General features: G+C 50.7%; 1 protein-coding gene across 1 annotated transcript; it reads left to right on the top strand.

Moving 5' to 3' along the window:
- Positions 1 to 597: 597 nt before the first annotated feature.
- On the top strand, positions 598 to 22,111 carry CRLF2 (cytokine receptor like factor 2). Its single transcript, XM_023249294.2, has 8 exons — positions 598 to 735; positions 8,452 to 8,554; positions 10,246 to 10,409; positions 11,901 to 12,034; positions 14,346 to 14,508; positions 15,729 to 15,834; positions 17,991 to 18,075; positions 21,174 to 22,111. The coding sequence occupies exons 1-8, from the start codon at positions 654 to 656 to the stop codon at positions 21,447 to 21,449; spliced, it is 1,113 nt and encodes a 370-aa protein (XP_023105062.2). The 5' UTR covers positions 598 to 653; the 3' UTR covers positions 21,450 to 22,111.
- Positions 22,112 to 23,726: the final 1,615 nt, after the last annotated feature.

Here is a 23,726-nt window from a genome sequence, read left to right as displayed (position 1 = left end):
TAGAATAAACTTATTCCTGCTTTATTTTGTTTAGTTTTGTTTTTGCCTATGTCGTTCTGGTCACGAATTCTGTGAGCGTCTGTGAAAATGCTTGGTAACTGGGGCTGTTTTTGCAAATACAGAAATCACTGTTATTAGTAGTAGAATTGAAGAAAAACATTTTTGAAGGTCATCTTGATCCCCAGCGGGGGGCTTGAACTCATAACCCTGAGACAAAAAAAAAAAAAAAGATTCGTCATTCGAATTCTGAAAGTCCTCAGAGTGTGACCGTAGGGATGCCAGGCTCTTGCCCACGCGGCTGGAGACAGACGGGGAGGGGGCACCAAATGTCTGTGCCTCTGGGTGACCTTGAAGCCTGCTGTCCAGCACCCCTGAGCACAAAGTGGCTGCAGGAGCCCAATCCGCTCAGGATGGTCCTGACCAGCCGGGAAGGCTTGGAGCCCAGCTCGTCAGCGTGGATGCAAGACTGATGTCTCTTTTTGGTCGTGATGTTGGTTTTTTTTTTTTTTTTTCTCAAGAGTCATCTTTTTAAGATCCACCCTGCTTCCCGTTGTCATTTCCTTGTTTCTGTTCCACTCTTTAAAAACAGCGTGACCTCTGTGCCTTAGGCGTCAGGGCACAGATCCTGCTCACTGCCTCCTCTCTGTCCCAGCATGAGGACAGTCTTCCTGCCCTGTGCAGCGGCCGCCCTGTTTCTGCTGGGACGTGTGACGGCTTCGGGGGACGCGGGACAGGGTGAGCCGCCGTGCAGATGCGGTGACATGTGCACACAGAGTGTCCTTGAGTTGAATGTACCCTTCCCTGCCTTTTCCCTTCCTTCCTTCTTTTCTTTCTTTCCTTCTTTCTTTCTCTCTTCCTCTTTCTTTCTTTCCTTCTTTCTTTCCTTCCTTACTTCACTCCTTCCTTATCTTGTTTCTTTCTTCTCTCTTTCTCTTTCTTTCTTTGCTTCTTTCTCTTTCTTTCTTTCTTTCTTTCTTTCTTTCTTTCTTTCTCTTTTCCCTCCTTCCTTCCTTCTCTCTCTTTCTTTCCTTCTTTCTTTCTCTCTCCATCTTTCTTTCTTTCTTTCTTTCTTTCTTTCTTTCTTTCTTTCTTTCTCTCCTTTCCTTACTTTTTTGTCTTTCTTTCTTTCTCTCTCTTTCTTTCTTTCTTTCCTTATTTCTTTCTTTCTTTCTGTTTTACCTCCTTCCTTCCTTCTCTCTCTTTCTTTCCTTTTTTCTTTCTCTCTCTTTCTTTCTTTCTTTCTTTCTTTCTTTCTTTCTTTCTTTCTTTCTTTCTCTCCTTCCCTTACTTTTTTGTCTTTCTTTCCTTCTCTCTTTCTCTCTCCATCTTTCTTTCTTTCTTTCTTTCTCTCCTTCCCTTACTTTTTTGTCTTTCTTTCTTTCTTTCTCTTACCTTCCTTCACTCCTTCCTTCCTTTTCTTCTTCTTTCTTTCTTTCTTTCTTTCTCTTCCTTCCTTTCTTCCTTCTGTCTCTTTCTCTCTCTTTCTTATCTTTTTTCTTCTCTTTTGCAACTACAGTGTCTTTTTGTTTGTTTTTTGTTTGTAAAAGTAACAAGGAGTTTGGACAGTTCTCTGAGTCTCTGAAAACCTGAGTTTCTCTGATGTGAAGGGACACTGTTGTTTTTTCATGTTTATTTATTTATTTTGAGAGAGAGAGAGAGAGCAAGAGTGCAGGGGAGGGGCAGAAAGAGGGAGAGAGAGAGAGAGAGAAAATGAGCAGGGGAGGGGCACAGTCAGAGAGAGAGAATCCCAAGCAGGCTCCGCACTGTCAGCACAGAGCCCGAGTCAGGGCTCAAACTCACAAACCCCGAGATCATGACCTGAGCCGAAATCCAGAGCTGATGCATAACCAGCTGAGCCCGCCGGGCACCCCACAGAGGGCTCACTATTGATGGCGCTTGAATGGATCAGGTGTGAATGCAAAAATAAATAAATAAAAGAGCCCCTGGGTGCCCCACCGAGATTCTGGGTGGTTTCACGGTTCTTGCCGCCTTCCTTGCAAGAGATCCAAGGGTTTGCTTTCAATTAACGTGTATCTGCTGGTGACGAGACCAAGTCACCAGAGATCCTCGGACGGACATGAGGGTGTCCCCACCGTGTCAGGCCGTCACAGGTGTGTGTTGTCTGAACCCGTGCCTGCTAGTTTCCAGAACCTTCTTTCCCTGTCCATGCTCATATGTTACAAGCTTTGATAGACGGGGCCAGGGAGAGAGGGCGGAGAGCCTGGGGGCAGGTGTCTTTCCTTCCCGAACAGGTTTGACTTGATTTTCTAGCCTGGCGGGTGGTGCAGATGGGAGCCCCGGAGGGCACATCAGGGACTTTTCGGTTCTGAACTGTCACACTGCCTGCTTACACGCCTGGTTTGCAAGGGTCCGTGGGCACCTGTTTGCTATGGTCTGCTGATGACACATGGGGTTTCCAGCCGGCCCAGGAAGGGGTCCGAGGGAGCCTGGATGGGGGGGGTCCCCGGGCTGGCGCTGGTGATTCCCAGACTGTGTGCAGTCAGAGACGGAGTGCAAGTGGGGGAGGGGCAGAGAGAGAGGGAGACGCAGAATCCGAAGCGGGTTCCAGGTTCTGAGCCATCAGCACAGACCCCGATGCGGGGCTTGAACCCACGAACCGTGAGATCAGGACCCGAGCCCAAATCAAGAGTCAGATGCTTAACCGACGGAGCCCCCCAGACACCCTGGGTTTAGACCAGTTGTGGATTCTGACCCGCTTGAAGCACATCCATCAGCAGGTGCCTCTAAGCGTCTTTACTGGACCCAGGTGGACAGACAGACCCAGTGATGGCTCAGGGTCAAGCTGAACGCACTGAAAGCCTTTCTAGTAACTTCTCAGAAAACACTGACACTGGTTTTCTTGCTGAAAGGCATCTGTGGTTAGCTCGCCCTTCTTACAAGGGACCGGCCTTCCCCCCCGAGTCACTGCAGCTGGGAAACCCTTTGGAACAAAGTACTGGGAACCCAGGGTGTCCCGTCCTGAATCTACGGGGACTCAGAAAGCCACGGGGCAGAGAGAGAGAGGGACAGAGAGGCGGATGCCCACTGACAACAGGGAGCCAGACGTGGGGCTCAAACCCATGAACCCTGAAGTCATGATCTGAGCCAAAGTCAGACACTTAGTCCACTGAACCCCCCCGGGCACCCCCCAGCTTAAAAAAAAAAAAACCTTGGTTCTTTTTGTCACTTAAACTCAAGGTAGTCAATGAATAGTGTTGTATTCGTTTCAGGAGTAGATTCAGACACTTTCCTACTCGACCGACGCCGTGGGTGTTGGGTTGGCAGTGGTCTCGTTACTGGAAACCCGAGGGCCCCCGGGAATGGGAAGTGAGCAAGCATTCTAAGTGACATTGCCTACCTTGTGACGCCGTGGTCCCCCCCCACCCCCCGCCCACTGGCCCCATGACCCACTGCTCTGATGGGACCTTGTGTACTCACCCCAGAAATACCCAGGGCTCTTTGGGGGCAGAGTCCCTCATTGCAGCAAATTCTCGTGATCCATTAATCACCTTTCTGTCTGTATAGAAAACATGATCAGAATCAGAAGAATTCATTGCAACCATTTCTGTCTTTTTTTTTCTTTTTGATAGAATAGGCTTTTAAAAATGTTTATTTATTTTGAGAGAGAGAGAGAGTATGGGAAGGAGGAGACTGAGAGGAAGAGAGAGAATCCCCAGCAGGCCCCAGGCCGTCAGCGCAGAGCCCGACCTGGGGGGGGGGGGCTCCGTGTCATGAACCATCAGGTCAACCAATGACCTGCCCTACAAATCAAGAGTTGGACGCCTCACCGACTGAGCCACCCAGGTGCCCCCTTTTCAACCCTTTCTTAGGTTGCTCCCAAGACCAGGTCATGAGGTATCATAAAATTATGTGGTCAGATACAATTTTTACAAAATTAAGTTGCTTATTCTGTTTTAAACAGTTATGGTAAACTGAGGCTCCTGGGGGGCTCATGGGTTGAGCGTCCGACTTCAGCTCAGGTCATGATCTCGTGGTCCGTGAGTTCGAGCCCCGTGTCGGGCTCTGTGCTGACAGCTTGGAGCCTGGAGCCTGCTTCCGATTCTGTGTCTCCCTCTGACCCTGCCCCTCCCCCACTCACAGTCTCTCTCTCTCTCTCTCTCTCTCTCTCTCTCTCTCTCTCTCTCGCTCTCACTCTCTGAGGAATAAACATTAAAAAAATTAAACAATTATAGTAGACTATATGTAAAAATTTCCATGTTAAGCACTGTATTAAGTACATTCACATTTTTGTGCAATCATCCCTAACATCCATTTCTAGAATGTTCTCAGCTTCCCAAACTAAAACTCAGTCCCCATGAAACATGGCCTTGCACCCCCCGCCCCATCTCCTGGCCCCACCATCTTGTGCATGAGGGGGTCTCCACGGAAGTGTGGATTCTCATGAACTATTGATGAAGTCTGGAAATCAGTGCCCCAAAGACCTTTGTCTCTCTCTCCCTCACCCCCCACCCTCTGGACAGACAGCTTGTGTCACTAGGGCTGTCTGTCCTACAGGTTCTACAGTTTTGTATCTTTGCCTCTTGACAGAACCCAATAAATTCATCACATCTAGTAAAATTCGCACGTTTTGTGACCAACAGTGGGGTAAAACACCTTCTCCAAAAAGTTCCGTGTTGCTGAGCCACTGATGTTCAAAGATGGCACCCTTCAGACCACAAGACTCAGATGCCATCGCTTCATGGAAAGCGACCATGGCCCAGGAGGGTGGGTAGTTCCTACAGACGTGTGGGTTCTCCTCACCTTGTCTGGAAAATTTAATCAGAGGCAAAATCGCTGCCCGTCCAGAAGTCTCCTCCACAAAGGAGAAGAACCATCATATGTTAAAATAAACATTCAGCCTCAACGCCGTCTGACTCCCATGCAATCCGTTAAAGAGATTTGCGAAGATGGAAACCCTTTTATAGAGCTGGTGGGCAGAACCCATTACGCACGTATTCCGGGGACAAGCGATCACTAGTTCTCCAGTAAGAGCCTCATCAGTACTGTTTGTCATACAAAGTTCTCCCTAAATTCATGAATGTGACCATCTGTGTTGAGCTAACTGGCTTCATCCAATGGAGAAAAGATAGTTTTTATTTTATTTTATTTTATTTTATTTTGTTTATTTTATTTTATGGACAAAAGATAGTTTATTTTATTTTATTTTAGATTTTAAATTATGTTTTAATAATTGGAAGACGCCTTTAAAGTACTCTCAAGAGCCAACGTGAATCACAACCCCAAGATCGAGAATCTCACGCTCCACTGCCTGAGCCAGCCAGACACCCCGTTTATTTTTAACAGGAACAATGAGGTCTTTTATTTTTAAATTTAGATTTGCCCTTACAAGGCACAGGGCAGGGGTGAGGACCACATGCACAAGCAAAGGTTTCCTTTGTACTTTGCAAACCGCACCCGAGCCCTTACAAATGGCTTGCTAATCTCAGGTCCCACTGCCTCAACAGCAGCACTGTGCTGCGCGAGAACATTTTGTACGGTCAGCGGGGAGTCTCCCATGGATTCCGTCTCCTTCTCAGAGATGTCTTGCCCACACCCCCGTGTTGAGGACCCCAGACATGTCCCTCACGTATGCTTGACAGGAATGACTCAGTCCATCCTTGGAAGGAAGCAACAGGGACACAGGGACTACCTTTTCTTTCTCCTTTATTATTATTTTTTTTTACTTTTTAAATTTTTTTAATGTTTATTTATTTTTGAGAGAGATGGGGAGGAGAGGCTCAGAGAGAGAGGGGGAAGCACGTTGCAGGCTCCGGGCTGCCAGCACAGAGTCCGACGTGGGGCTCAAACCTGTGAACTGTGAGATCATGACCTGAGCCAAAGTCAGATGCCCAACTGACGTCCCTGTTTCTCCTCCTCGAATCGAGGAAGCTGCCTCCTGTCCCTGCAGCCAACTCATCAGATGAAACCACAAGATCACTTCTGCTTTCCTGCTGGTGGATTGAGCTGTCTGGCCTTATCAATCAGACATTTCCCACAGACGGAGGTCAAAAAAATCTAACGTAATGTTTGCTGAGGACTGAGCGGTCAAGTTCCCTCCCTTTCAGAACCTGAAGGTGTTCACCATAAGAAATGGACACTCGTTCCCCTTTGGAAGATCAGGGGTTTCCAGAAGCCAGAACGTCCTTCTCGACCTCTCTCTCTCTCTCTTTCTGGAACCGATGCATGAAGGTCAAGATCACCTATAGTGTGATCAGTTACATCAGGAACAATGGCCAGCACAGAACAGAAGTATTCTGCACACTCTGAGCATTAGAAAGGTTTCCTTAAAAACTCAAGGAAAATTCATACCCGCCATTCTGCCTTTGATTTTCAGAGGCTGTGATAGACCCAGAGTCCCATGACAGGAGTTTTCACAGAGAGTCCAACTTGTTTACATGACTTTGCTTATCAGTTCAGCATGTCTTTCCTGAAGCTTTTTCCACGTGTTGAGCACAGGGCTGGGCACAGTGGGTGATGTGATGTCATCAACCAGATTGGAAAAAGAAAACTAGAATAAGTAGAATAGCTGTGTTGATTAATGGAAGCCAGATTGCCAACATGCAGGACATTGAAAGACAGACTACGCAGATGGCCAATGGCCAAATGATCTATGAAAACAGAGCTCTGATACACAACCTGGACAACCTGTCCAGGAAACCAGCCCCTCGAGTCAATATCTGACGACTTCCCTAAATTGCATCCACGCTTCCAACTCAGAACCAATCAGAGAAATCCACATACACTCCTCCAGCCAATCACATGGTACAGCAAGCTTTCAACAAACCTCTTCTGCTTGTTCTCATTCGGGTGGTCTTTGTTCGTTTCCACAGTGTAGACAGTCATTGGGCCATTGTGTGAGAATATTGGTAGGAGCTCCTGAGGGACACATTAGTGAAACACAAGATTGGATTTGGATTGCTGTGGGGCCACAGTGAGAGAGAATAGTTAATTCTGACCATGAGGTGGGATGTGACCCCATGAGTGTTCATCAGGCCAAACTATCCAGCCCAGAGATGTCAGAGCTGAGCACACAGCGATAGCACCAGGACATGTATTTGCCTCCTGCTTGAGGGGTGGGGATGGGGGCTGAACCCAGAACTGAATGTGGAGTGGGAGTCCCTGACCTGGGACTTCCAGACTCTCTTTCTCAGCATTTGTGGGCGTGTGTCTATTCACCTTCTTCTCACCCACAACCTGCTGGGTGCTATAAATGTGTCTTTTGATCCATCCATCCATCCATCTATCCATCCATCTTTATATCTATCTATCTATCTATCTATCCACCCATCAATCATCTTTCCATCCATCCATCCAACCATCAGTTATCTATCTACCTACACATCCATCCCCTATCCATTTATCTATCTATCTATCTATCTATCTAACCATCCATCCATCATGTCTGTCTATCTATCTATCTATCTATCTATCTATCTATCCATCCATCCATCGTGTCTGTCTATCTATCTATCTATCTATCTATCTATCTATCCATCCATCCATCGTGTCTGTCTATCTATCTATCTATCTATCTATCTATCTATCTATCCATCCATCCATCGTGTCTGTCTATCTATCTATCTATCTATCTATCTATCTATCTATTCTCTATCCACTTTAACCCAACCCAACACCACTGAGTTCATGCTAGTCTTCCTTATTCCCCAAATTGTTACTCCCTTCTCTGACATTTGGAAAGTTGCCCGTTGTAACACGTAGGATCAGTGCATATTTTCCCGATGCTAGAATACACCCACTAACCACTTTCACAATGACTAACCCAGACATCTGTGAGCATCAAAACTGCACAAGCTTAAGTAATTTTAAAAGCCAAGACCAAAGGACTCACTTGTCTGTAAACTTTTTCTCAACTTGTCATGTGTGCTGTTCCAAGAGAGACAGTGAGTTTGCTGGTGTCTAATGCCCTTCGTGTGACTACAAAAGATGATGTCATCAGACACATGGTTGACACTCCATAGGTGCTGTTTAATAATGGCCATTATCTCTTGTGAACATCACAAGAAAGATAGCTATAATCTTTTTTTTTAATGTTTATTTTTGAGAGAGAGAGAGAGAGGGGAGGGAGAGAGGGAGAGGGAGACTGAGAGGAAGAGAGAGAGGGGGAGACACAGAATCTGAAGCAGGCTCCAGGCTTTGAGCTGTCAGCACAGAGCCTGATGAAGGGCTCGAACCCATGAACTGTGAGATCATGACCTGAACCAAAGTTGGAGTCTCAACCGACTGAGCCACCCAGGCGTCCCTGGGTAGCTGTAGCCTTGCTGCTGACGTTTGCTTCTCTCCTGAGCAACCTTTATCTATCCTGCCGCTCTTACCGATATAATTAGTGCTTGGCTTGTTTCAGACAATCGTGATTCTATCTGTCCTTTTACAAACCTCCAACCGTTTTCAGCATTGCCTCAAAAGACACCCTATTTGTCTCTTTTCACCCAGAACCAGTCCTGCAGGTTCGGATTGTCAACTTTAACTTTGAGACTGTGCGGGTCACATGGAGCCCGAGCCGATACTCGGGGACAAATCTGACTTTCGTCTACAAGTAAGTGCTCTCGGGATGGGGAAACCGTGCTCTGAGCTCAAACATGTCTCCCTCTGAGACGCCAACAGTTGGGAGGCAGACATAGCGAATGTGGGAAGAGTCAGAATGTGCACGTGTGAACGTCTGTGGCCGGTCTAGCCTCGAGCCCTCACCGGGACTACAACCAAAGATCCCCGAGACGTGGAACCGAGTGATGACTGAGTCACGCTCAAAACCACCTAGATTCTGACCGACACAGACACAACTTTCCTTGAGTTGCAGCCATGGCAAAGGTGAACCTTGTGGGATTTTTCACATGAGCTTAGCGACAGCCACCTTCTGAAAATGTGTGTCCCTATCACGGGCTTATGTGTGTCACTCACTCCAACACAGGAGCATAGACGAGGGAGCAAAGGATTCTCCAGTTAGTTGAGTCTCAATTCTGTGAAGGGGAGGTGTCTGGTGTGTGATTGATTCTTCACAATTTGGAACAATAAGAGATCAATGGGAAAGTGTAGGCAGGAGCTGTGTTTTAAGGTGAATTGGGGTGATAAATGAGACTCAAGAAGAAAAAGGCGCTGGGATTCCTAGGCACTCACACAGCTAAGTCACTTGAGTATCAGTTTGTTATCAAGGGCGTCGTTGATCTGGCCACTGCCTGGGCCTAACATTGCAGGATACCTCAGACACATCTTCAGTCTTGCTACGTCCCTCCCCAAGTGCCTCCTCAAGTCAGGGGCATGGTTACCATGCAAGTTAAACTGTACTTTTATTAGTTTTCTGCGGGCAGTTGTGACAAAGTATTGGAAATTGTGCAGCTTAGAACAGCAGAAATTCATGCTTTCCCAGATCTGGAGACCAGAAGTCTGAGATCCAGTGTGGGCAGGGCTGCTGAGGTCCAGGAGTGACAGGGCCGCTGAGATTGGGGTGGGGGGGCAGGACCACTGAGATCCAGGAGGGCCATGGTCATAGTCCTTCCAGAGGCTCCAGGGGAGCATCCTTCCTGCCTCTTCCAGCTTCTGAGTCCTCAGGTGTCTCTTGGTTAATGTCCCTCCCATGTCTGCCTATGTCTTCATGTGGCTTCTGCTCCCTGTCTGTGTCCGTTCCCTTGTGTTTCTTACACGGATTCCTGCATTGACTCTAGGAGACACTCTCATGCCTGATGATCTTACGTCCAGACCTTTTAATCACGTCGACACTGACTGTATTTCCCAATCCGATGCCATTCACAGATTCCAGGGATTAGTCCACGGACATGTTTTTGCAAAGCCCGCATGCAGCCCAGTCCAGGAGACATTCAAGGGGCCTCACCTTTCGAGAGAAGGGACGCTTTTCTGTTCCAATCATTCTTGCTGTGCTTGTAGGAAAGAGTCCTCGTCCTTGTAAAGAATAAACACCACTTGGGGCGCCTGGGTGGCACAGTCGGTTAAGCGTCCGACTTCAGCCAGGTCACGATCTCGCGGTCCGTGAGTTCGAGCCCCGCATCAGGCTCTGGGCTGATGGCTCAGAGCCTGGAGCCTGTTTCCGATTCTGTGTCTCCCTCTCTCTCTGCCCCTCCCCCGTTCATGCTCTGTCTCTCTGTCCCAAAAATAAATAAAAAACGTTGAAAAAAAATTAAAAAAAAAAAGAATAAACACCACTTGCCGTCGACGCGCCAAGGTGCTATTTTCACAGGCTGTCTACGGCTGAAGCGTTGTGTTTTGTAATTGCAGGTTGAGTAGCGATGAGGCCAGTCGCCCATGCTGCAACTACATCGTTCACGAAGGCCACACTGCCGGCTGCCTCCTGGAGGCAAGAAAGGACGAAATTCTGTGCTTTTCCCTTGGGAACGGAACGGATATCCTTTTCCGAAAGTGCGAGTGGATAAGCGCGTACCGTAAGTACCCAAAAAGAAGTCAGTGCCATGTCCTGCTTTCCTCCTCCAACGGAGAAGAGACGAGCCGTCTACAAAGTCTGTCTTGTCACACACACCGGGCAGGGATGCGTCCACACTGCGCAGGGGACCCCGGGGGACCCCGTGGAGGCTGAGGGGTGAGACACCAAGCCCAAGATGTGGCATGGCCCCCTGGCCCCCAGCAGAGAGACAGAGAGAAACGCCCTCTCACCCTCGATAGCACCCCATGGGTGTTAATCAGCTGCCTCCAGGGTTGGCCGTCGATCTCGGGTTACAAAACAGTACAGATAGGATGAAACCCTCTTTCCAAAATGTTTATCCTTTACTCTAGATTTCTGTAAGGTAGCGGTGGGTTTTTTTTTCTTTTTTTTCTGTTTTTTGACGGATGGAGTGTCACAGTCTATCTCAGCCTGTGATGAGGGCTATGGACCCCTTACGCATAAAATCAGTCATGGGCTCTGTAGCAGCTTCCAAGGGCGGCCATAACAAATTACCAGAAACTGGGCAGCTTAATACAACGACACCGGCCGTTGGATTCAGGGCCACCCTCATCCACGATGACCTCATCCTACCTTGGTGAAATCATCAAAGACCTTATTTACTAATAAAGCCACATTCTCAGGTGCCAGAGATTAGGACTTGGACGTTCTTGTGGGGGGACGCCGTTTAACCCACCCCAGTGTCCCTTTGGTACAGGACAAGCTGACTGGGAAGGAGTCTCATGTGACGTTTCCCATGTTCAGTCTTCATTTCGGTTTGCTGGACTGACGGTAACCAAGGACCACAAAACGAGTGGCTCAAAACCAGAGCAATGTACCCTCCCACGCTTACAAAGACCCCAGTGTGTGAAATCAAGGCTAGCTCCTTCTGGAGGCTGTGGGGGAGAATCTGTTCCATGCTTGTCTCTTGGCTTCTGGTGGCTTTCTGGTAACCCTTGGTGTCCCTTTGTTTGTAGAGACATCAGCCCCATCTATCCTTCTACCTGCACAGGCCCAGAGGTATATCATCTATGTGTGTTCACACGCCCTTCTCCCTCTGTGTGTCTGTGTCCTCCTATGAGGACACCAATGATATAGGATCAGAACCCACCCTACTCCACTAACCCCCGTCTTATCTTTAATAATTACACCTCTAATGATTCCATTTTGAAACACAGTCGTATTGTGAGATATTGGGGGGGGGCTAGGACTTTAACACATCCTTTTTTTAGGGGCACACTCTGGATCCCATAACAGATACTTAAGAACTTTTCACACAATTTCGAAGAGTTCCTTCCGTGACCCACACACAGGTCCTTGACGCTCTGGTTAAAACCTCTGCGATAGATAACCCCTCAATCCCATACGGTATTTACGGAAGGATTCATGCAGGCAGAAAAACGTGAATCTAAGCAAACTTACCCCTATAATGTTAGCAATGTGGAATCTTTGTCTTCCTAGAGGTGGCGGTCATTCTGTTGTCTCTCCTTCTCAGTGAAACCCAGCTCCCCAGAAGATTTGAATTTCCGCTGGCATGAAGACGCTGTAACGGTCACCTGTTCTGACCTGCCCTACAAGCGTCTTCTCTACGAAATCCAATACAAGAGCGTATTCGACACGGAGTGGCAGGTGAGTGGGGGTGGCGTCTTCTCAGGGCGAGTATGAGCGAGAATCCCCAAGTGGTAACTGAGAGAGATGTGGAGAGACTCAGAGACATATGTTGACATTTATTTTAAGGAAGTGCTTCTGGGATTATAGGGTCAGGCGAGTCTCAGGCCAGCAGGCTGGAAACCCAGACAGGTTTCCATTATGGTCTTGAGACCGAATTTCCTCTTCTCTGGGAAACTCCAGTCTGTCCTCTCAAGGCTTTCAAGTGATTGAGTGAGGCTCACCCACCTTATGGAGTGATCTAAAGTCGGCTGACTAAAAACACAGTAACACCTAGGCTGACATATGACTAAAAACGTGGATGCCAAATGTGGCCAGATTCACAAATAAAATTCATCACCATCACACCCTCCCAGTCACACCGTGGGTGCCACCCACCCCTGTTTGTATGCCTTGTAAACATATGGGAACCCTTTCTGGTTCTGAGTATATGAGCACAGTCTATGGAATAAATTACAATTACGTGACTATGAATGACCCAGTGGCTCACGGCTATCTTCCAATAATCAGATGGCTACCGTGTAGACAAGGGATTAAGTTCTTCGCAAAAGGGGAACAGGAGCCAATGGGAGAAATCTGCAGACAGCAAATGGAGTCACCTGCAACCAGGTGCAGGGAGGTGCCCATCAGTGAAGGCCCCCAAGTCTGAAGTTGGATTGGAGGGGCTCTCCTACAGGACAGCAAAAGTGGCTCTCCTACAGGACAGCAAAAAATGGACAGAAAAGCAACGTGGACTCTGAGTTACCGGCCACTCTCAGGAGTCAATGATTCCATACTTCTGCAAGTACACCCGTGTTCACTGATCTCTGCAGACTTGGATAGTGAGGTCGACCAGAAGCACCATATCCCATGGCCCCATCCAGGGAGTAGGGGGAGAGAAGGCAGGGTGAGTATTACTGAACATCTCATCCCAGGACACTCAATGTCTGCCATCCCTAGGGGGGATGGGAAGGGCTGCCTTCAACATTCATTTAAGATATACTTACTGAGTGTCTACTAAATCCCATGCAGTGAGGGCACAGAAGGAGCACGTAGCTAGGGCAACTTGGGAAGAGAAATGCAACAGTAAGGATAAAAGTGAGAATACACTGTATTGAGAGGATCATCGTAAGGCAGTTGTATGGACTAGAAGCTGCAGGGAGCCTATCAAAAAAGAGAAAAACTGACCTACTGCTGGTCTGGTAGAACGGAACCACTGAAATGAAATTTGATGAAACTCATCAAAGAAACACATGTCTCAGTAATAGGTGGGTATTGGAGTTTATCTGAAGAACATGCTAGTAACACACAATGTGTCCTGATCAACGATATTGAGCGTTAACAGACTTGAAGGGTGTATAAGTTGCCCAATTCTCATCTATTGAGCCCCTTTTTAGAGACTGATTATAAGGAAAGAATTGAAAATGGGGATGAGGTTTTATTCACAAAGACGTCTATTGAAACGTCTGAAATAAATATAAAGCATTGGAGGCCACCTATATGACACACAATAGAAAGATAGTCAAATAAATTATGGCACATCTATGTGATCAAATATGTAAGAACCACCAAAGTCTTTTTAGTGACAAGAAGTGATATTTAGTGATAAAAAGTGACATTTAATGGTAGAAGCGATGTGTAATGACTGTTAAGTGATTATATCATGGAGATAGAATGAAAGGTTTTTACGGTTTTTTGGTTGAGTGTTTGTGTGTGTGTATGTTTTCTAAAGTCTCCAAAGTAGGGGCGCCTGGGTGGCGCAGTCGGTTAAGCGTCCGACTTCAGCCAGGTCACGATCTCGCGGTCCGGGAGTTCGAGCCCCGCGTCGGGCTCTGGGCTGATGGCTCAGAGCCTGGAGCCTGTTTCCGATTCTGTGTCTCCCTCTCTCTCTGCCCCTCCCCTGTTCATGCTCTGTCTCTCTCTGTCCCCAAAATAAATAAACGTTGAAAAAAAATTTAAAAAAAAAAAAAAAAAAAATAAAGTCTCCAAAGTAAGTATGAGTCACTTTTGGATTCTTACAAAAAATTAGTTTTGTTTTTACAAAGAATAAGTTTTCACTGAGTAATCTTTAAAAGCATCTGTGGGAGTATGTGTTCCAAAGGATTGTTTCTTCTTGGAGAGGAGTGGGGAGATGGTTGCTGCATTTGTCTCTGCCGTTGCTTGTAGCTAGGCAGGCAGAGGAATTGCAACAACAACATGAATGCTGAAAAGCAGGCGTCTTATGTGAGTCTCTCACACGAGGGTAAAGAGTTGGGCTAAGGCAGTGATCACTGTCTTTGCTTTCTTTCTCCAGTCGAAGGAGGGTGAAACCTGCAATGTTACGATACAAGCCTTGGATTCTGAGAAATGTTATTTCTTCCGGGCCAGAGTCAAAACACTGGAGTCCAGCTACGGCTCTGACACTTACCCAAGTGACTGGTCCAAGGTGACACACCAGCAGAGGGGCGAGCTGAGAGGTGAGGCTTGCTACACAGCAGTGGACAGGCCAGCAGCCTGTCTTTTGGGGAGAGTGGAATGGGGGCACCTGAAAACACGAATGACCTCACTGCCTACTTCAGAGTTCAGTTTGAAAGTGAGGGCCCTTCTCATTTCTCTCTCTAGGCTCCCTACCTCATTGGGTAATTTCATTTTTATTTGAATTAACAGCAACAATAATAACAAGTACTACTTATGAATGTTACATTGATCTAGGCATAGATTATAGCTATATACATAAATAGATGATAGATAAATTGACATTGATAGGTAAATAAAAGACAGTTGATAGATAAGTAGATACATACATACATACATACATACATACATAAATATGATGGTTGGAAGGATGGATGCGTGGATGGGTAGATAGATAGATACATAGATACATAGATATGATGGATGGATGGATGGATGGATGAATGGATAGATGGATAGATAGATAGATAGATAGATAGACATAATGGATGGATGGATGGATGGATGGATGGATAGACAGACAGATGATGGATAGATACATAGATACATAGATATGATGGATGGATGGATGGATGGATGGATGGACGAATGGATAGATGGATGGATGGATAGATAGATAGATAGAATGGATGGATAGATGGATAGATGATAGATAGATGATAGATAGATACATAGATACATAGATACATAGATATGATGGATGGATGGATGGATGGATGAATGGATAGATGGATAGATACATAGATAGATAGATGATAGATAGATAGATGATAGATAGATACATACATACATAGATATGTAGATATGATGGATGGATGGATGGATGGATAGATACATAGATACATACATATGAGGGATGGATGGATGGGTGAATAGATAGGTAGATGATAGATAGATACACAGATACATAGATACATAGATATGTTGGATGGATGGATGGATGGATGGATGGTTGGATGGATAGACAGACAAATGATAGCCAAAAGTAAGCCTCAGTATCCTCAATGCCCCCCGCCGCCCCTTGGCAATGCAGGTACTTGAGGGCAGTGTGTTGACTCCTACAGTGGCTGTCCAGAGACACCATCTCCCTTTCCAGAATATTTTCCACTGAAATCAAGATTTTCTGACCCTGCCATTTATAAGGGCAGAAAAGTAGAGGGTGGGGGTTGGAGCCTGACCAATCGTGTTGAACACTCACAGTGCTCGTTCTGTTTTGCTTCAGATTCATGCCAGGAGAAAAGGCTTTTCCCCAAATTTATTTTAATTTGTGGTATGATTGCCTTGCTGACCGTGTCCCTTCTCCTTCTGTCTTTATGGAAAGTACGGAGGTAAGGATGACCCTTTGTTTTTTTTTTTTAAGTTTGTTTATTTAATTTGAGGGAGAGCAAGCACGGGTGGGAGAGAGACAGAGAGAGGAGAGAGAGAGAGAAACAGAGAGAGAGAAAGAATGCAAAGCAGGCTCTGAACTCCTCGCTGAGCCCGATACAGGGCTCAATCCCAGGACCAAGAGATCATGACCGGAGCCGAAATCAAGAGCTGGATGTCTTTGCTTTACGTGAGCCCAGACGTTCCACTGTGACGTTTACAGGTGCAGGTGCCCCAGAGAGGGGGCGGGTGCCTTCCTTGCTTCTTAGGATGAAGTTTCCATAGCAACAGCTGGGGGTCACGCGTAGAGGAAGATATAGAATGGTCCCGGAGCACTTAGGCCAGGTCTGTGCCGGGGGGTGGGTGGCACAACTCCGGAGGGTCCCCTCGGAACGTGCTATGGGGCAGAGACGCTGTGTCTAATTCTTGTGGGTGGCACATGACCTTTCCACCCAATCGCTTCTGTTTTCCCAGCTTGAGTCGCTGATGTCCAAACACTTCTCTATCAATGATGTGCTTGGGGTTTTATTGATTTATTAATAAATTTTTTAACATTTATTTATTGCTGAGACACAAAGAGAGACAGAGCATGAGCAGGGGAGGGGCAGAGAGAGAGGGAGACACAGAATCCGAGGTAGGTTTCAGGCTCCGAGCTGTCAGTGCAGAGCCTGATGCAGGGGTTGAACTCATGAACCGTGAGATTGTGACGTGAGCCAAAGTTGGACGCTTCACTGATGGAGCCACCCAGGCGCCCCTGTTTGGTGTTTTAAATACAGACCTGGAATCACCCCCAAGGGAAAGTTAGGGTCTCACTTCCTGGAGCACATTAACAGTTGGCACTATTTTCAAGGGGAGCCCCTACTTGCAGTGAGGAGTAAACAGTCAACTGTACTGGTATCTTAGGGTTCCTGTAACAAAGGAGCAAACAAGGAGAGGCTCCCACCACAGACATCTATCCCGTCTCAGTTCTGGAGGCTGGGAGGCTGAGATCCAGGCAGGGCTGAGGCTGGGGGTGTGAGATCCAGGCAGGTCTGAGTCTGGGGATCTGAGGTCCAGGCTCGGCCGAGGCTGGGAGTCTGAAATCCAGGCAGGTCTGAGTCAGGGGATCTGAGTTCCAGGCAGGGTTGAGGCCAGGAGTATGAGATCCAGGCAGGGCTGAGGCTGGGAGTCTGAGACCCAGGCAGGGCTGAGGCTGGATGGGTCTGAGATCCAGGGGGTGCTGAGGCTGGGAGTGTGCAGTCCAGGCAGGGCTGGAGGCCTAGAATCTGAGATCCAGGCAGGGCTGAAGCTTGGAGGTTGAGGTCCAGGCAGGTCTGAGCCTGGGAGGCTCGATCCAAGCAGGGCTGGAGGCTGGGGGTCTGAGATCCAGGTGTGGGCACAGTTGGTTTCTCCCATGGTCTGTCTCCTTAGCATGTGACTCCCATCCTCTCCTTGTGTCCCTTCTGTCTGTGAGCACACCTATCCTTGTAATTGGTCTCTCTTTTTACAAAGCCACCAGTCATATTAGATTAGGATCATATCACATTACAAACTCTTAATTTCACTGTCTGAGGGCCTGTGAATTAAAGTGACCATAGCAGGTTAACAGGAGAAAAGGCATATGTTTCTGTACTGATGGTATGATTTTCCGTGCACGCGGGATTCCCTGGGAGGAAATGAACACGCGGAGCAGCAGTTTGTCTGGGGAGCGCAGACACGACTTTAACAACGGGCTTGTGCACTAGCGGGTAGGCAGAGGACAAGGCGTCCCGGAGCTCTAGGGCGGAAATTGTGGGAAGGAGACTAGAACATGAACAGAGCAAGTTCATGGCGAGAAAGGTCGTGTATGTATGGAAATTTGTTGCTGATAAAATTGGTCCTCTTCCTGGTGAAAAGTGGGGGTGGGGGGCGCCTTTACAAATGAAAATTTCCGTCGCAAGCTGGGAAAGCGCTGCGTCAGGCTTCAGGCAGGTGGGGAAGGGCAGGAGGCTCCCCCAGTGTCTCCTGGGTCTTAACTGCCACCAGGCCCCCCTCTTAGGACTGTTTCTACCAGTCAGTGCGTTTGTGGCCTTGAGCGAAACCGTGGTCCTGGGGTCACACGCCGCCTGCCCGCCTCACCAGATCTCCTTGTGCGTTTCAGACTTCACAAGTGCCTCATGCCCAGCGTGCCCGATCCCAAGCTCACCTTCCCTGGGCTCTTTGAACTGCACCGGGGTAACTTCCAGGTAACTGCCCTCCCCCTGTTTGTCTCCAAGCTCCTGCCCTGTCTCCAAGCCCTGCTGCCAGCGACCTCCCCAGACGCCCTCGAGCCTTTCCTGAACCCAGAGCCCACAGCGTGCTTGTTTTTCTCTTGCTCACGCACACGAGGTGCAGGCAGGCTCTCAGAGGGCGGCCTCTGCTCCAATCGGCCCCGGAGATCTGTGCCCTCTCGGGATTTTCCAGCCCAATCGACCCTCTGATCTCCCCAGGAAGTTGTGCTGTGAATATGTTACCTCTGAAAACAAACCATAGACTTCCGCTTTTAAAACGGTTTACGGCCGTTACTTCATTCACTTGAGAGAGGCTGGTGGGGCTATGAGTGGGAGCTGCTGGGAATTGGGGGGAAGGGAGCAGTCCCCACCCTGGGGAGCTCAACACCAGTGGCTTGGCTTGTGCAGCACAATGAGTCAGTACTTTCCCGGCACGGCCCCCAAGCAGAGGCTTCAAACAACACAAACAAATCACCTCCTGTCTCCCAGTTCTACAGACCAGAGGCTGAGACCCAGGCAGGGTGGGGCTGCTGAGATCCAGGCAGGGCAGGACCACTGAGTTTCAGGGGAGGCAGGACCCCTGAGATCCAGAGGGGACAGGGCCGCTGAGGTCCAGGAGGGGCAGGGCCATTGAGATCCAGGAGGGGCAGGACCCCTGAGATCCTTGCAGGGCTGCTGAGATCCAGGAGGGGCAGGGCCACTGAGATCCAGGCAGGGCAGGGCTACTGAGATCCAGTCAGGGAAAGACCACTGAGATCCAGGAGGGACAGGACCACTGAGATCCAGGCAGGGCAGGGCCACTGAGATCCAGGAGGGGCAGGACCCCTGAGACCCAGGCAAGGAAGGGTCACTGAGACCCAGGCAGGGGAGGGCCACTGAGATCCAGGCAGGGCAGGACCACTGAGATCCAGGCAGGGCAGGACCACTGAGATTCAGGCAGGGCCGCTGAGATCCAAGCAGGGCAGGGCCACTGAGATCCAGGCAGGGCAGGGCCACTGAGATCCAGGCAGGGCGGGGCCACTGAGATCCAGGCAGGGCAGGACCACTGATATCCAGGAGGTGCAGGACCACTGAGATCCAGGAGGGGCAGGGCCACTGAGACCCAGGCAGGGGAGGGCCACTGAGATCCAAAGTGGGCAGGGCTGCTGAGATCCAGGCAGGGCAGGGTCGCTGAGATCCAGGCAGGGCAAGGCCTCTGAGATCCAGGCAGGGCAGGGCTGCTGAGATCCAGGCAGGGCAGGACCACTGAGATCCAGGCAGGGCAGGACCACTGAGATTCAGGCAGGGCCGCTGAGATCCAGGCAGGGCAGGGTCACTGAGATCCAGGCAGGCCAGGGCCACTGAGATCCAGGCAGGGAAGGGCCACTGAGATCCAGGTGGGGCAGGGCCACTGAGATCCAGGCAGGGCAAGACCCTTGAGATCCAGGAGGGACAGGGCCTCTGAGATCCAGGTTGGGCAGGGCCACTGAGATCCAGGCAGGGCAGGACCACTGAGATCCAGGAGGGACTGGGCCGCTGAGATCCAGGCAGGGCCCCTGAGATCCAGGCAGGGCAGGGCCACTGAGATCCAGGCAGGGCAGGACCACTGAGATCCAGGTAGGGCAGGGCCACTGAGATCCAGGCACGGCAGGGCCACTGAGATCCAGGAGGGGCAGGGCCGCTGAGATCCAGGAGGGGCAGGGCCGCTGAGGTCCAGGCAGGGATGGGCCACTGAGATCCAGGAGGGGCAGGGCCACTGAAATCCAGGTAGGGGAGGGCCGCTGAGATCCAGACAGGGCAGGGCTGCTGAGACCCAGGCAGGGCAGGGCCACTGAGATCCAGACAGGGCAGGGCTGCTGAGATCCAGGCAGGGCACGACCGCAGTCCCTCCAGAGTCTCCAGGGGAGGGTCCCTCCTCCTCTTCCAGCTTCTGGGGCTCCAGGCGTCCTTCGGCTCGTGGTCGTGTCCCTCCTGTCTCTGCCTGCGGCTTCACAGGGCCTCTCCTCTGTGTCTGTGTGTCCCCTTGTGTCTCTTACAAGGACACCTGCCATTGGCTTAGGGCCCCCCTGATCCCGGATGGGCTCTTGTCAGATCCTTCCCTTCATCCCATCTGCAAAGACCCTGTTTCCCAAACAAGCTTCTGTATGGAGGCTGTGGGACTTCCACCTCCTCGAGGAGGAAGCTGAATTTCCAAACCCCTTAGATACAAGGGAGGAAGAACACAACAGGGGAAACCTCGTCCTCCACCCCTTAGTTTCTGTGTCCAGAACCTGCCAGTGAAACGCACAAAAGACAGATGAGCAGCAGACAAAGTTTGTTTCGTGTGCACATGACTCTGGGGCGTCCCAGAAAAGAAGCGTAAGCCCCAAAGAGTTGCTGAGACCCGTGGGCTCCCCCGGTGTTTTGGCCAAGCGTGATCTATTGTGCAGAGGTGACAGGGCAGAGGAGAAGGGCGGGCGGGCCTGTGGCTGGCAGGCGAGGGAAGGGGAGTAGAAGATGCATTGGCGAATAGGGCGTGTTGAGTAAGCTGTGCTATTTGGACTTGAGCTTTGGGGGTGAGCAGGGCTGTGCTGCAGTTGTAAGGTCACCGTTCATTGGTTTTTGAGAGAGACAGAGAGCGTGAGCGGGGCAGGGGCAGAGAGAGAGGGAGACACAGAATCTGAAGTGGGTTCCGGGCTCCGAGCCGTCAGCGCAGAGCCTGATGCAGGGGTTGAACCCACAGGGATCCGTGTGGCACATTCTGCCGACTGAGCCAGCCAGGCCCCCCCCGACGACAAGACCCCGCGAGACCCGCAAACAGAATCAAGTTCCAGAATCGCCACCACGAAAGTGCTGTTTCTTGTCCTAACACGTGAAAAGAGCCGACAGGGTTTAGAAACAGCCTCTGAGGCTGATTATGAGAGGAGGGTCTAAAAGCACCGTGGGCAGAGCTCAAAGATGCCAAACACAAACGACAGGGTTTTGTGTTCCCCGGGGCTCCGCGTGTGCGCCCCAGGGAGGCTGCCCGGGGCCCTGGATGCTCGGCCACAGGACCCTTGCACCAGCCCCGAGGCATTTCCTCGCGCTCAAGATGCACTGTTTTATTATTCCTGCAGGAGTGGATCAAGGATACACAGAACGTGTCCCACGTGGCCAAGACGGAGGCCACGGAGCAGGAGTGTGTCCCCGAAGAGACCCTCGTTGTCCAGCTCCAGAAGGCCGAGGCCGAGATGCCTATCGTGACGACCGGCCCGTTGTGCCCTGCAACAGAGGGGGAAGAGGCCTCCGGGGACGCCAGCCCGGTCGCGTGCCAGCCCCCACAAGGGGGCGAGGTGGTTTCTCTGGGGGGCTTCACGTTTGTGATGACTGACAACTCATATATGCTGTTATGAGGGGGTGCAAACTCAAAACCCAACATTGGGGCCTACATTGACCTTGTAGCATCTGAGGGACTCAGTACGACCACCAAGGGAACACCAAGTATGCCAGCGTGTGTGGCGGGGGTGGGGGGCTCACTGAGGACCCTAACCGCCCAGCCAGGGCACTCCGTGTGTCAGCTTTCCCCGCACGCATGGTGGACGGGACTCCGTCTGCCGAGTGCTTCTTGTTTCCAGCTCACATGTGCCTGCGGCTGATGGTTTCCCATCCATCGCGAAGGACGCTGGCCAGGGCTCCCTGACGTCGTCTCCCTCCGTGCACGTCGCCCGCGTGCTGTTCCGACAACATTTACCGTCCCGGGCACTTTGCGAGCCCTTTTGTTACGCAGCACACATGCCCCGCGAGCAAGCCACTCCGCTCCCGGGTAGGAAAGGAAGCCTGCTTTACGGATGCAAACGAGCCACGCGGCGCCTGCCCTCACATGCGAAAACAGCCACTCAGCAACGACAGGACCGCGTTCTCCAGCAGAGTCCGTTTCTGAGGGCGTCCACACGCATGGCGTTGAGTCTGGATGCAGGTGGACCTTCGACCGGATCCATCCTGCCCTTGAGGACATAACGTGTTTTTCTTCTGTAATGGAAATAAAGGAAGGTTTATCGCCTGGGCTTCAACTGCATAGATTATCGAGATCTTGGTTCTTTGGGCTGGTGGTGAGTCTATCTTGTCTGTCTGGGGTCTCTGCCCGTTGCAGTAAGTAAGTTTGGAGCTCGTGTGTGTGTGTGTGCGTGTGTGTGTTCGGGAAAACCTCTTTCCCACCCCGAAAACCCTCCACGGATGCAAAGAAAAGGGTTTTATCACAGAGCCTGCAGGAAACCACCTCACAGGCAACCCGCCCAGAGGTCACAGTGATAGAGTCTCACTGGCTCTTTTAGCTTCAAAGCACAAAACCATTCCTGTTCTCAAGGGGAGTTTTGTCTAATCTTCAGCATTGATGGGGGTTTGCAGTTCGGAGCCACCACCCAGCTGGGGTCTGACGTCCAGGAGGGGATGAGGCTGGGGGTCTGAGATCCAGGAGGGGCCAAGGCTGGGGGCTGAGATCCAGGCAGGGCTGAGGGTGAGGGTCTGAGATTCAAGCAGGGCTGAGTCTGGGAGTCTGAGGTCCAGGCCAGTCCAAGGCTGAGAGTCTGAAGTACAGGCAGGGCCAAGGCCAGAAGTCTGAGATACCAGCTGGCCAAGTTTGGGAGTTTGAGATCCTGGTTGGGCCGAGCCTGGGGGTTGAGATCCAGGCAGGGCTGAGGTTGGCGGTCTGAGATCCAGGCAGGGCTGAGGCTGGGGGTCTGAGGTCCAGGCAGGGCTGAGGTTGGGAGCCTGAGGTCCAGGCAGGGCTAAGGCTTGGGGTCTGAGATCCAGGCAGGGCCGAGGCTGGGAGTCTGAGATCCAGGCAGGGCTGAGTGTGGTGGTCTGAGATGCAGGCAGGGCTGAGGGTGAGGGTCTGAGATTCAAGCAGGGCTGAGTCTGGGAGTCTGAGGTCCAGGCCAGTCCAAGGCTGAGAGTCTGAAGTACAGGCAGGGCCAAGGCCAGAAGTCTGAGATACCAGCTGGCCGAGTTTGGGAGTTTGAGATCCTGGTTGGGCCGAGCCTGGGGGTTGAGATCCAGGCAGGGCTGAGGTTGGCGGTCTGAGATCCAGGCAGGGCTGAGGCTGGGGGTCTGAGGTCCAGGCAGGGCTGAGGTTGGGAGCCTGAGGTCCAGGCAGGGCTAAGGCTTGGGGTCTGAGATCCAGGCAGGGCCGAGGCTGGGAGTCTGAGATCCAGGCAGGGCTGAGTGTGGTGGTCTGAGATGCAGGCAGGGCTGAGGGTGAGGGTCTGAGATTCAAGCAGGGCTGAGTCTGGGAGTCTGAGGTCCAGGCCAGTCCAAGGCTGAGAGTCTGAAGTACAGGCAGGGCCAAGGCCAGAAGTCTGAGATACTGGCTGGCCGAGTTTGGGAGTTTGAGATCCTGGTTGGGCCGAGCCTGGGGGTTGAGATCCAGGCAGGGCCGAGGCTGGGAGTCTGAGTTCCAGGCGGGTTGGAGGCTGAGGGTCTGAGATCCAAGCAGGGCCGAGGCTGGGAATCTGAGATCCAGGCAGGACTGAGTCTGGGGGTCTGAGTTCCAGGCAGGGCTGAGGCTGGGGGTCTGAGATCCAGGCAGGGCTGAGGCTGGGGGTCTGAGATCCAGGCCAGAGCTGAGCCCAGGCAGTGGCTGAGGCCACACAGGGCCGAGGCTGGTTCCTCCTGAGGCCTCTCTCCTGGGCGTC

The sequence above is a fragment of the Felis catus genome, chromosome X (assembly GCF_018350175.1).
Source record: "Felis catus isolate Fca126 chromosome X, F.catus_Fca126_mat1.0, whole genome shotgun sequence".
In the NCBI taxonomy this organism is placed as follows: Eukaryota; Metazoa; Chordata; class Mammalia; order Carnivora; family Felidae; genus Felis; species Felis catus.
This window is presented reverse-complemented; position numbering and strand designations above follow the sequence as displayed.

Coding starts and splice junctions, on each gene's coding strand:
- CRLF2 (XM_023249294.2), top strand. CDS start 654: ATGAGGACAGTCTTCCTGCCCTGTGCAGCGGCCGCCCTGTTTCTGCTG. Junction 10,410..11,900: donor CGAGTGGATAAGCGCGTACC/GTAAGTACCCAA, acceptor TCTCCTTCTCAG/TGAAACCCAGCTCCCCAGAA. Junction 14,509..15,728: donor GCAGAGGGGCGAGCTGAGAG/GTGAGGCTTGCT, acceptor GTTTTGCTTCAG/ATTCATGCCAGGAGAAAAGG.